The following is a 13,243-nucleotide window of genomic DNA, read 5'->3' as shown; positions in this document are numbered from 1 at the left end:
CTAGCCATTAACGGAAGCATCCTGTTTGCCCTGTCGGCAATTTCACCTCCCAAGGTGACCGGTAAAAAGCGCAAAGACTCATGGGTACATTCTCTGCTCCCGTGGAGGTCCACCACTTCCGGTTCGAGAGCTCTCCTGGCCTCCCGGGGGCTTTCACGCGTGTGTGTGCTTGCTATTTATCTGTTATCACCGAAAAAAAAAAAAACGCTCATGCATCGCGCATTCAATGCATAAAAACGATAAATCCTACTAGGGACTCCTCTGAAAGGTAAGCACCTTGTGACAAATAAACAAAACGCACACGTGCGCCTGAAAGCCGCCGGCATATGAGAGGCCAGGCGAGACCTCGAACCGGAAGCGGCAGGAGCAGACGACGTACCCATGAGCCTTTACGCTTTTTACCGGTCATCTATTGCACACGCGGCAGTGGCCTACTCTCCTTTGGCGCAGCTGCTTCCCTTTCCCTGCGCGCGCTGCGCTGCCCTTTCTCTGAGACCTCCTTCAGCCCGCCTCCCTTACTGCTATTTTCCTATGCTGGTGCGCGACGTGTGCTTCGTGCTCCTATTTTTGTACCTCACAATTTTCTGTACCTCACAACGCACGTGATTGAAACAAGATCTAAGGCTTTCGCCTTAGAATGGTATTGGTATCCGGGCAGTGGATTACTGAAATGGCTGCAGGGTTTGAGAACTAAGTGTTTTTTTTTGTTATGGTTTTGTTTCATTATACAAATAAAGGCTCCTTTTCGCTTTAGTCCCGAAACGGAAAACTAGTGGTTCGTAACGGTTTTTAACGAATGCATGCTTGCGTGCGAAAAATTGAGAATTGATAACTGGGAACTAGAAAACTGTGAAAAAATACATGTTGATGTTGATTAATTTTTTTGTCAAAATGTAGGTCGTAAATATCTCAACTCCACACGCAAAAAAAAAAATCTAAGGACACCTAATCACTTCTGCTGTAGGTCAGCTGCAAATGACGCTTCAAATTTTCACCCTGGTCCCCAAAAACTGGCACATAGGTTTGTTTCTGGCACATAGGTTTGTTTTAGGCTCTGGCGTAGATGAAATACTTTGGAGCATGATTTGTTTGAAATAAATCGTGCTCGTTTCAAACAGATCGGGGCTCCATCGTGACAAGGTGTACAATTAATAGGTGCAAGCACTTCAAGCGTCTAAAAAATTATTCAGAAATTCAGAGAATTGTCTACGAATGCGTAGCATTCTGATGCCGCCTGTCTTGAGTGTAAATTTTTTCCAGCCGAATTTTTGGTTTTTCGTTTTAAATCCCGTCCGACCAATCATCTCCAATTACGCTATTATAACGAAAACAGGTGAAACTTTCGCGAAATCTTCAATATTGTGGAAATGGCAGGCGCTATGCGTTTTGCCATTTTCCATAATTTTTAAAATTTTTCTTATTTTTAGTTTTTCGAAATTTCGTCGGACCAATTATCTCCATTTGCGTTAATACAACAATTACAATTTGGAACTTTTCCGAAATCTGCATTATTGTGGAAATGCAGGGCGTTACACGGTTCGCCATTTTCCGTAATTATTTTATATTCCTATTTTTTAGTTTTTCAAAATTTCGTTTGACCAATTACGTATCTCCATTTACGCTATTGTAACGATTACATTGGAACTTTCGCAAAAGCTGCATTTTTGTGAATATGCAAGGCATTACACGCTCCTGGCTGTGTGGGTACTCGGAAAGCACAGTTCACATTGTCCAAAATAAAAATAAGTGTTTCAGCACCTGTTCTACATTTCCCTGACCTCGTACTTTTTCGTCGTATCTGCAAAAGCATCCGCGAAACACTTTGCTCCTCGAAGAAAAAATATGCCACCAGACCTGTATTTTAGACTTCGATCACATGTATTTCGATACCATGTACTTTGCATTGGTGTCTGAGTATCACTGACCAGCTTTGGAACTGCCCCACGAGACCCGAGGAGCCTTTTATAAAAGTAAAAACTAACTTAAAATACTTTACGTGCATAAAACGTAGTGTGAAGAAAAACGCCGGAAGACGTCAGTGGCTTGAAGCGACCATGAAGACAAAACGTAACACACACAATGCTTTTTCGTAGACGCTACTGCAGCAGAAGCATTTTTTGCGCAGTATTTGTGCTCGGTGCACCAATAGGTTCTCGGGGAGAAGCAACAAAAGCCAAATGCCATAGAAAAATAAGCCGTGGAAGACGGGATGAGCTGTACCAGGATCGGCTGTCTGGCTAGCTGGAAACAGTTTATGTCGAAAAAAAAAAGCCAGACGTAAAACTCCGGGGAGAAGAAAAATGAAGCACAGGTCGAGCACTAAGTTTCCGTACGAAGCGTCGTGACTTCCACAGCCCCTACTCGAAGAACTGCCTTTTATGCAAAGCTATTATAGAAGTTTCTGTTGGGTTACATTCAACTTCCCCGCGTATCTCCCCGGGAAGAACCAAGTTTTCCGAGTGTTCTTATTGAGAATAACACCGAAAAATATTTCGGTTGTAACACTTGAATTGAGCTCGTTTTTCGTTGAAGATTCAGCGCAGGCACGACCTCCTTTGCAAAGTTGGCCTTCCCTCAGCATGACTGTACGTGCGGTGAAGCACGCTTCACGGGCTTTCCAACGCCCACGTTGGACAGCCTGTATGAACTGATGCTGTGAAAATTGTTGTTGGCCATCGTCTCGTTGACAGCCCGGGTGGTGGATCGGACGGAAGAGCTGGCAACGGTCCTCGGGCCTACACCGCGAGGGCGGCCGTCTTGGTGCCTCCGAGACCGAACCGCTTCTATCCTCTTCTTCCTCGGACTTGCGTCTTTCGTAGGGTACACCGGTAAAATTCGGTGGATTGTCTTCTCTTGATTTGGTGCAGCGACACCTCATCACAGCTAATTCGAGCATTGTCAGTATTGCATCACCTGGATGTTGCTTTCACTCAATAAAATGATGCTCATCGGAGCCGGACGACTAGCCACACGGACTAGGTGTAAAAGCATAACCACCGTTTCTTCTAGGACCTTTCTCGTTTGTTCTTTTTCGCATACAGTAGAATCTCGATACACGGAAATCGCTTAAACGGAATTGCCGCTTAAACGGAACAGTTGCCGGGAATTTGGTTGGTTTTGTATTCAGATAACGTAAAAAAGCTCTCGGTAACCGGAACTAAAATTTCCGCATCACCGTGTAAACGGAACCAGAAATGGAACTTCTTGTGAAATCCAGTGGCATGAGAATCAGCTTTTTACGATTCCAGCTGTTTCGTTCTTGTTTTTTTTTTTTTCTTCCTCCATGCTTTTTTAGCCTTGTTGGCCTCGTAAGCCTCGTCTCGTAAGTGGTTAGCCGTGTTAGCGCAACGAATGCAACATCGCAGTTCTTGTTCCAGTCGTTCGGTCTCGATTCTAGACGCCGAGGCTACAGGGCTCACCTCCTGTCGCCTCGTTCGTGCCATCGTTGTGCTATTCGTCCTTCATTACCACGTTGCCGTCTTCTAAACTCGGTGGCTCGTAAGCACTCGCGAAGTTGAGGCCTCTAGCCTCCATGAAGATGCAGTTGCAAGGACTCAAACAAAAATAACTGACGCATTTTGTAGTGCACAGCGACTCATTGTTGCCAAATCAACTTTGTGAATGCTGCGCCTACGCTTCTTGTAGTTTTCTTGCTTTCTGAAAACTATCAGCTACAGTCACTTTCTAGTGGTTAGAGTTCCATGAAATGCTCTTAGTGTGTACGCACATAAATTTACACCTTAGAACATCTCTCTCAGTAAACGGAACTCCTGTTAAACGGAACTAATTTTTCCGGTCCTTGAAGTTCCATTTATCGGGAGTCTACTGTAATTAAACATACTACCTTGTAAATATCGCCAGGCGGGTTAGATTATTTAAGAAATCCCGCCCATCAGCGCGTGTCTCTTACCTGTCTTCCTCAATTTTTCAATAAATAGATTGCAACATAAGGGTAAGACTTTGAAAAACGCCATTGCCTGAGGATTGGTGCCACATTATAACCTCTGTAGCGTACTCGTAGTGGAACTTTGCTCTCGACACGGCTGTGGCGTACTCACTGTCGTCAGAGCCCGTCGCATTCGCCGCACCTTCCGTGTCCTCAGTGGTCTCCATGATCGGCGCATCCCCTGCGCCTTCCGTGCCCTCAGCGGACTCCATGCTCGGCGCTTTGCGCTGATCTTAGAGAGCCGTCGAGACAGCCGCTGCTGCAAGCGCGAGTTGAGAGACCAAAGTAGAAGTTAGGAAATGCGCATCTAGGAAGTGTGACCGAGTTTAAGTGCGCGTTCTTGATTGATTGTGGGGTGTGACGCGCTGACGCAACGCAGGCGATGAGGCGCGCCGTAGTGCAGGGCTCTGGATTAATTTTGACCACCCGGGGATCTTTAACGTACGTCGAAATCTTGTACACACGGGCGTTTTAGCTTTTCGCCTCCATCACAAAAGCGGCCACCGCGGAAAGTGCGCGTTCTCTACCTATGCTGCACAGAAGGAACCCGAAAATATCGAAACAAGATGTCCTATATGCGTAAATTAGAGTGTCGTGAACACAAATGCACCACTTGAAGCAGCAATTATAGATGCAGAAAGTGCAAAAAAAATTCATTGGGCGCCTAAATCTGCTTACGTGGTTTCAAGGCAGAATACTAGCAACTATAAAAGACGTATTTGCTGCTACATCGTGTTTTGTGGCTATCTCTTCTTCTTTCTTTTTCTTTTTTTTCCTTTGACGCGAATCACTCCGACACGCAGTGTGGCCGCACTTCACACTGCTCGCGTCTGGCCTTTCCTACGTATAAGCGGCCTTCTACACTAATTACACATTCCAACATTCCTTAGCCTAAATACAGGTTGCATGTAGCCATAATCATCATAATCTTGTGACCACGATGCCTTGGGCGTCTATAAATTGGGCGGCATATTAATAAACGGGGTCCTGTTGGTCCTGGGCTACGTCGGCAGAGGTGTGTGTCAATTCTCGGCCACCTTGAGCTTTCTTAAACCGCAGCCTATTCCGCATATACATTCCGGACATGTCACGGAACATTACCGCTTTTCTGCCGCCGCAAATACCCTCCCGCCCACCCATCCGTATCAGTGGAAGAGGGACACCTTTGGCGTCAGCTTCAAACTGAATCCCTCCCCAGTTTAGCCGTACTTTATCACATTCACCTCTCACTGTATCCCACAACACTCTGCCAGCACTGCGGAGAACGGGCCACATTACATCATCATATGTGGGCCTGCAAATCTGACCCCTTTCCTCTCATCACCTCCGCCGACCAGTGGGAAGCAACGCTGGGTTGCTCAAACCTGGATCTCCAGAAGTCGCTCATGGGTCGGGCAGCCACAGTCGCCGAATGACTACGGTCTTCGGCCACCAAGCTGCGCTAACCCTTGGTTAAATAAAGTTTTATCTCTCTCTCTCTCTCTCAATATTACCGCCTGCCCTTAAAAATAAATCGATGATAGACCCCGAACGCTACCCTTGATGGCAGTGCGTTCAGAAGGGGATGATTTAATACTCACGGACCCTCGTGACCCTTGCGAGTCACCACAGAAGGTTTACGGCGGATTCCGTCCTCTCGAGATGATGATGACAATGATGATATGATGATGATGATGATCTTCAGTGAATGGCACATACCCAAACAGGAGATCGGCCAAACATCAGGGGTATTAAAAAATGTTATTCATTTACAGGCTCCCGTAAATAGTAAATTTCGAGAGGTTGGCAGTACTTTTAGAAAGTAAAATCCAAAATTTAAAAAGAAAAGAAGAATTGGGAAGACCTCAAACAAATTACGCAAGTTTCAGCGTAAAAGAATCCAACAGAGCGGGAATCGATTTGCGTTTTCTGTGAAGCTCAGAAGGGCTGAGCACACATCCCGGCGGCAAGACCGTGACTCAGACGCCCCAAGCGAAAGGAGTCTCGGCGCAGATAATTTAATCCTCAGGCTGCGAAGCGGCCCGTTAAGAAGCTGAAATCCGATTGTACCAAAACGTCGACAGGCCATCAGGTAATGGTCGTCGGACTCATCTTCATTACAGCAACTACGAAGAGGAGATTGCGTTAAACGGGACATATAAAGATACCTGTTTAATTGTGGAACGCGACAGCGGATAGTGGTAAAATTACCTCAAGGTTACGGGAAGAGCACAAATCTGGATACCATGGAAATTTAAGGTGATGAAAGTCTGCCAATGACATATAATAAAACGGATTTGTCCCGGCCTTGAGGCAAGCCTACCCACCTCTTCTTCTAAGCCATCTGAGCAAGGGAACCTTGGTGACGATGACAATGTCCTTGGCGCCTATCCGCACAAAGAAGGACTATCTGATGATGATGATAGATTTATTTTGTCCAAAACTGGGTGAAAGGACCGTCTGATGGCCCATTTTGGCTTTTAGCACAGCCCATCAAACCGTTCCAGTCCCCCACCCCATCCTCTCCCACCTACTCTCTCCTTACCTCCTCTTTCCTTACCCCGTCCCGTATCCGTTATATACATGGGGTCATCTGTCGCCCCACTTGCCCTACACCCAACTGCCTCCCCCCCCCCCCCCCCATCGGTTCGACACCTTTACTGGGAGTGTCATCCACCAGACCTACCCCGCCACCTCCAGTCTACATCATTTCCTAGAAGAACAATGACTATAAACTAATAAAGGGACTCTGCAATACTTTTCCACTCTACATCACTTCCTAGAAGAATAATGACTACAACTATTAAAGGGACTCTGCAATACTTTTGGCAAACGCTTTCCCTCTTTCCTTCGCGTCTAGAAGCACTGCGAAAGCTATGGTTATCGCCAGCACACAACGGCACTCGGTGATTTGCTCGTCGCAGCAGATACGCCTTCCGTTTTAAGTGCGAATGCACTTCTTAAGCGAGCCTGAATCGTCCGCCGCCGTCGTCCGCATAGCAACAGCTGCGGGTGCGCGCGCTCCTCGTCTTCCTCCTCGTCTTCCCTAGCAACGGGGGGAGATGGGCGCGCGCTACTCTCCTCCTCCTCTCTCCGCTCAGTGACTGCGGGTGTTGGGCGCCTCCTCTCCACTTCGGGCGGGAGAGCTCTCGCTCGCGTAGCGGGCGCTCCGCATTCCGACGCGTGAGGGCGCTCGTGTAGCCCTCGCCGTAACGGCGGGCGCTACTCTCCTCCTCCTCTCTCCGCTCAGTGACTGCGGGTGTTGGGCGCCTCCTCTCCATTCCAAGATCACGATATCCACCGTAATCGCGCAATCAACAACCGTGCATTCGCACTTACACACTCTCCCCCTCGGGGAAGTGCGAGGGAATTTTTTTTTGCATTGCCTCTGCGGCTTTCTTTTTTTACGTGGCTAGCTAATGCGCACAGCTGAATGAAAGCCGGCATTTAGCCACTACACGTAATTATAGCGGTTTTAAGTTATCCCGTGAGCACAGACCATGGGCACAGACCAGTAATTTTGGCTGAGGTACTTTGCGACACACTATAATTACTGGATGTGTTGGTTGACTACGTTCTGAAAGCATTTAGGATAAGAGTTGAAAAAAGTGTTGCAGGGTCCCTTTAAAGCGAAGCTTTCTATGCCTCCCTTGCGACGTTCGATATCGCTACATAACACACTGCCAGAAAGCCAACTTTACACAATGGCTTCCACAAAACGATGATCATGGTAAACGAAGGCACATCAAGCACCTCAAGAGAAAAAAAAACGCTTCTCGTAGTTTAAATCGAACCCTAGTCTCTCGCTTTATGAAGCCGACGTCTGTCCGATTGCGCCATTATTTTTTTTGTTGTTGTTTATATTGCACCATTCTTCGGACACGGTCGAAGCAGTTTGGATTTTGGATTCTGACTGCCTTGGGTTGCATTGGAGAAAGCGTTGAGTTTTAGTCATCTTTCCGTTAAAAAGAAGCTTTGATTTTGTTCTGCCGCGGGAATCATGCGGGCATGGTACAGTGCTAGCACATTTGGCTACTACCGCGAAAGCACGGGCTCAAATCCCGTCAATTTTATTTACTCTTCTACAGCGGCAGCCATCTCTCTCTCTCTCTCTCTCTCTCTCTCTCTCTCTCTCTCTCTCTCTCTCTCTCTCTCTCTCTCTCTCTCTCTCTCTCTCTCTCTATCTATCTCGCTCTCTCTCTCTCTCTCTCTATCTATCTATCTATCTATCTATCTATCTATCTATCTATCTATCTATCTATCTATCTATCTCTCTCTCTCTCTCTCTCTCTCTCTCTCTTGCTTGCTTGCTTGCTCACATGTGCACACAACCTGCACACTTTCCTTTCCTTGCTCCTACTACTACCAAGGATATCGAATATAGACGCCGATTATGGCACCGTCGCCAGCGAACACACGGCTACTGGGCCCACAGTAGAACTGAAAATACGTGTCTTGGTAAATTTAGTTCGAAGTAGCGCCATGCGGGCGTCTTAATTTGCCCAAGTGTCTAACGTTAAACCCGACCTCCAACACTTTTTTTTTGTCTCAGTGTACTTCCTCCTTCTCCGAGTGAAGTCATGCTCGTGAACGCCTCTCCGTCAACGAACCTTGACTCATTTTATTCCCACTGTGTAACCGTCAAAGGGCGCACGTCTTTTAAATGCAGAGCATTTCAGTAACTCACGATGTCACCCGCGTTGTCCCGTCGTAGTCCGCACCGTCGTTGTCCGCACCCCTCCCCCTACACTACATAAAAGAAAATACTATCCGGCGGCAGGTTTCGATCCCTCGACCCTGCGGGCGGAACGCAATGTACATGGTGCTCTACCCACTGCGCCACAAAGCCGACAGAGAATGGGACGCTACGAACGCGCCTTATATCGTTGACTCATTCAAATTACTGCTGACGAGCGCTCTCTCGTCATCAGTTGCCACAAGTGCAACAACATTAACGTAACGCAAACTACTTAACGTCGTGCGCTCCCGGAAATGCTCTGCATTTGATCGTGCCCCTCGCGAGAGAGAGAGAGAAAAGACTTTATTGACCACATCCGGCATGCAAGAGACTCGGTCCGGCCACGCAGGGCTCGGCCTCGTCCCCCTGTCTATCAGTCTAGGCTATTCAGTCCTAAGACTTCGGGCTTAGACCACGAGGCTTTGTGCCCGGCCGTCGCTCGGACTACTCGAGGTCCCCGGTCGGTCCGATCGGCTCCCGTTGTCGGGAGGGACCGGCAGTCGCGGGGCCCCCTTTCGCCTGGGGGATGTTTCACTGCGTCGCCATGCGAACAGTTTGCCACGCTTTAGTTTCAGTTCTTTCTTTGCTGGGGTGCCGACGAGCGGCGCCACCTCCTCGCACTTCGCCGCGGGAGGATCCGCGGCTGGGGCGAGAGATGGCGCTGGCGTCTCCGCGGCCGCGTCTGCGGCCTCCGCGGGCACCGGCGCCGGCGCGGGGTCATCGCCCTTCTTTAAAAGTTTAGTTCGCACGCCACGCAGGAACAATTTTTTTTCTTTTGGCCAATCTTGATCAATCTTCCTAAGTGGGTACGCGTGGCTTGACAAACGTGCGCCGGGGACGCTGGGCGGTCGCCGCGAGGCACGCGATCACCTGCGCTCGGAGTTTTCTTGGACACACAAAACTGCGGACACGCCAAAATAACAATTTGCTAAACAGCTTCGCTGTTAAAAAACTAGGGTGAGCTTGGTTTTTGTAAGCCGACTTTCTCGCATTGCGGGTTACACAGTGAAGCCTCCTTGTAAAGAAGAATGCGATACGAACGGGACGCGCCCGATAACAGCGAGGCGGGAGTGCTCGTCGACGGCGTGCCGAAACGAATGCGGCGTCCTACAAGTGTGCCCGCGAGACGGCACAGCGACCAGCGAGATGCGATGGTGCATATAGTGAGTTGGAGAACGCCGATGAGAGCCTTCGGCGCCAAGGTTTGAATAGGTAAAGTTTGCGTACGCCAGATTCCGGCTTACGCAAACTTTCCGGCTTGAGCTGCAACGTGTGCGACAGGCTGTGGTTCGATAACAACCGGACCGCAGACACCAATGTCCGACACACACTCTTCGGAAAAGCATTAACACCCCCCAATGCACGCAGCTTCGCTGACAAGCACCTTCACAGAGTGGAACATCTGGAAATTTTCTTTTTCCAGCTAAAAAAAAAAAAACGCTCATGCATCGCGCATTCAATGAATAACAACAATGAATCCTACTGGGGGCTCCTGTGAAAGGTAAGCACTCTGTGACGAATAAACAAGACGCACACGCGCGCGTAAAAGCCGTCGGTGTACGGGAGGCCAGGCGAGATCTCACCGGAAGTGGCAAGAGCAGACGACGCACCCATGAGCCTTTGCGCTTTTTTACACGAGTCGAGTGATCACTTGCTTGAGGCAATTTCGTTTATTTGATTTTGCTCTTTTTTTGTTCTCGGAGAAATTACCCTGATTAAAGAGTCTCAATACCTCAGCCTCCTCCTTCCCCAGCTTTGCTTTGGGGCCCGCCATCGGCCGTCCTGCACGCGCAGCGAAACATTTCCGACGTAACGACGCCGTGTACGCGAGAAGACGTGTCGTGTCCGCGTCGAGTTACGCGTTCTCCTCTTCGCCCGGCGTAGCAGCGGCCTTCCCATCATGGGTTGAAGATGAGGCTTGCAGGCCGTGCATGTTCTTTTCGTGCCTCTTGGCGACGTGCCGGTACGCGAAGGTGCGGAGACACATGCTGCAGCTGTACCGCCGCGCGCGGTTGCCGGCGTGGACCCGTTGGTGTCTCGTCAAGCTGTCCAGGCGGCTGAGGCGCTTCCCGCAAGTTTCGCACGCGAACGGCTTCTCCTCCTCCAGGTGCTTGAAGAATATGTGGCGATTCAGGCTGTACTTGGTCTTGAAGCGTTCGGGGCACTCTGGGCATCCCAGCTGTTTCTCCTGGCTGTGGCTCATCTTATGCCTCACCAGGTTGCCCTTCCGGTTGAAGCCCATGTGGCACTCGGGACACGTGTAGGGCTTCTCCCCGGTGTGCGTTGTTAGGTGGCTGTTGTAATGGCCCCTGCATCAAATTTGCATCGGGAGAGAAGAAAATACTGACAGACGGTTTTGCTGCGCCAACCCGAAACTTTCGTGCGAAAGCAGCATACATTTGCCGTATTTACACGATTGCGGGTCGACCCATTTCTTCGAATTTGAAATTTTCATGTTGGGGAATCGACCTACAATCAAAACTAAAACTTCCGGCGAAGGCAAGCCAAACGAGGAATCGGGGACGCAATGGCGTAGTTGCAACTGTGTGTTTGCTTTCCGGCTCTACCTGTTGGTAAAATAGCTATGCCGAACGTTTGTTTGCAATGCTTTCTGTTCTCACCTAGCTCGCGGTAATATACGTGGCGTCTTACGTTGGCAGTTTCGTGGCGCTCTCACTAGGAGCGTCGTGTTGCCGGTCGGGGTGGTGCTGGTGCTGGTGATCCCCGGTGATCTGACGGGGCAACTTCAGCCGGTTTACGTGAGCATAAAAAAAGTATTTCAAGGATCTATTTTTCCGCGAATACAATGAGTGGCTGTCGGAGGCCAATCGAGAACTCACGCCAGACGGTTTTACTGTGAAGAGGTACTCCCTGGCTGCTGTGTGCGTGTGGGTGCTCTCTGCGTGGTTGGCTATTGCGCGCAAAGTTGGGATGTGGTCTTTTGCTAAGTGCCAGTTCACACTGGGCGACGACCGCATACTGGGTGCCGTAGGACCGCAGCACCTGTGACGGCAGTCGCAGCACTAGTGAAGATGAGGACACTAGCGAGGACAAGCTGTAGGTCAGGTGACCAATATACAGTCAAAACTCGATCCAACGAAACCCGATCTTTCGAATTTCCCGATGTAACGAACAAATTCGGATTACCCGCCAGGTGGGCATACGGCGCAATGCTTTTGTGAACTCGATCTAACGAAATAGATGCAGCGTCCTTCCCCATTTAGCGACGCATTTCGAGTTCCGCAAGCGCTCAATACGTGCAAGAAGAGTAAGTCGCACCCAGTTTCTGGAAACTGCTTCGTCGGCTTGACGAGGTGGCAACAGATGAGCTTCCACGACCAACTGAGCGCCGACGCAGACGCCGACACGGCGGGGGATTTGAACGATGAAGAAATCCTACAGTTAGTTTCCGACGCACAAGAGCTAACGACGCTAACGACTCAGAAACTACTGATGCTCCTGTGCCCACTCCAGGTCAGGTGACGGACGCTACTGATTTGCTCAGCCGCTTAGCTGGGACTCACGAAGGAACCGAGGACGCGTGGAACGCGCTTGCGTGCTACGAAAAGTCTGTCCGCCAATGCTAACGAAGCACACGCAGGCGAGAGAGAGAGAGAGAGAACAAACTTTATTAGTCTCTGGGATTAGGAAGGGGGGAGTGGCGGAGGACCATAAGGCCTCCGCGACGTCCAGTGCCCGCGACGTCACCAATAGTTGATCGGAGATGTCTGGGCTCCCCAGGGTCTGTTCCCAGAGGGTGGGGGAGGGGAGAAGGGGATATGGGGAGGCTGGGCACTCACAAAGGGAGTGGTAGTGGGTGTCCAGAGCCCCACATGCTGAGCAATTAGGGGATGTGAAAATGTGGGGGTGTGTGTGGACCAGTTGGGTGCGATGGGGGAAGGTGTGTGTTTGCAGAATGCGCCACATGTGAGCTGCAGCGGGGGTGAGGGAGGGGTGGGGTGGAGGCAGAATTCGGCGGAGGAGGCGGTGGTGCAGGGTAATGTCCCTGTAAGTTAAAAATGATTCAGAAGCCACTGGCCTAGGGGCCCCGTGGGTAGCCATAAAAGAAGCGGGAGCCCGGAGAGTCAAAGCTCGAGCATGGTCATGTACCGCCTCATTAGCGCCTACGCCAGTGTGGGCCGGAGTCCATACCAGCGCCACGGGGTCGGAGGGGGGATTGGTGAGTAGTATTTTGAGAGCAGGGGTGGAGATGCGTCCCTTAATGTAGTTCCGAATTGCCTGCTGGTAGTCAGAGATTACATGAAGAAAATCACGCGCTTTGTTGCCAGGGACTTGAACTTGTCCCTAACGTTTTATCGTTATTTTTACCGTGGACATTTAGCGCATTGCTAAATTATCGGAAGGCGAGCGCCGCAGCCGGGTAATTACGATTTCACGGTAGCTGCTAGGACGCACCTCCCTATAGATATCGGATTTATGGAACCAACTGCTTGTAAAATGACAGTCCCGATTTTACTAAGTTCTGGATTTAACGAAATAATTCGCAGCTCCCGGTGACTTCGTTAGGTGGGGTTTTAACTGTTTTTTTACTGTGGAATGTGCTCGTGTGTTCTTCCCTC

The 13,243-nt window shown here is 49.7% G+C and overlaps 1 protein-coding gene across 1 annotated transcript in view; it reads right to left on the bottom strand.

The window, feature by feature from the left end:
• Window positions 1–10,402: 10,402 nt before the first annotated feature.
• Window positions 10,403–13,243, bottom strand: part of LOC144179755 (uncharacterized) — an 8,246-nt gene continuing 5,405 nt past the window's right edge. The window contains exon 3 of the mRNA XM_077708194.1: window positions 10,403–10,972. Coding sequence (XP_077564320.1) covers window positions 10,519–10,972 — 454 coding nt within the window. The 3' untranslated portion in view covers window positions 10,403–10,518. The remainder of the gene's footprint in view (window positions 10,973–13,243) is intronic.

Source organism: Haemaphysalis longicornis, unplaced genomic scaffold (genome assembly GCF_048455015.1).
Source record: "Haemaphysalis longicornis isolate Haplotype H1 unplaced genomic scaffold, Haemaphysalis longicornis Haplotype H1 scaffold_4, whole genome shotgun sequence".
Lineage (NCBI taxonomy): Eukaryota > Metazoa > Arthropoda > Arachnida > Ixodida > Ixodidae > Haemaphysalis > Haemaphysalis longicornis.
The sequence above is the reverse complement of the archived record's forward strand: the minus strand, read 5'-3'. Positions and strand labels throughout refer to the sequence as shown.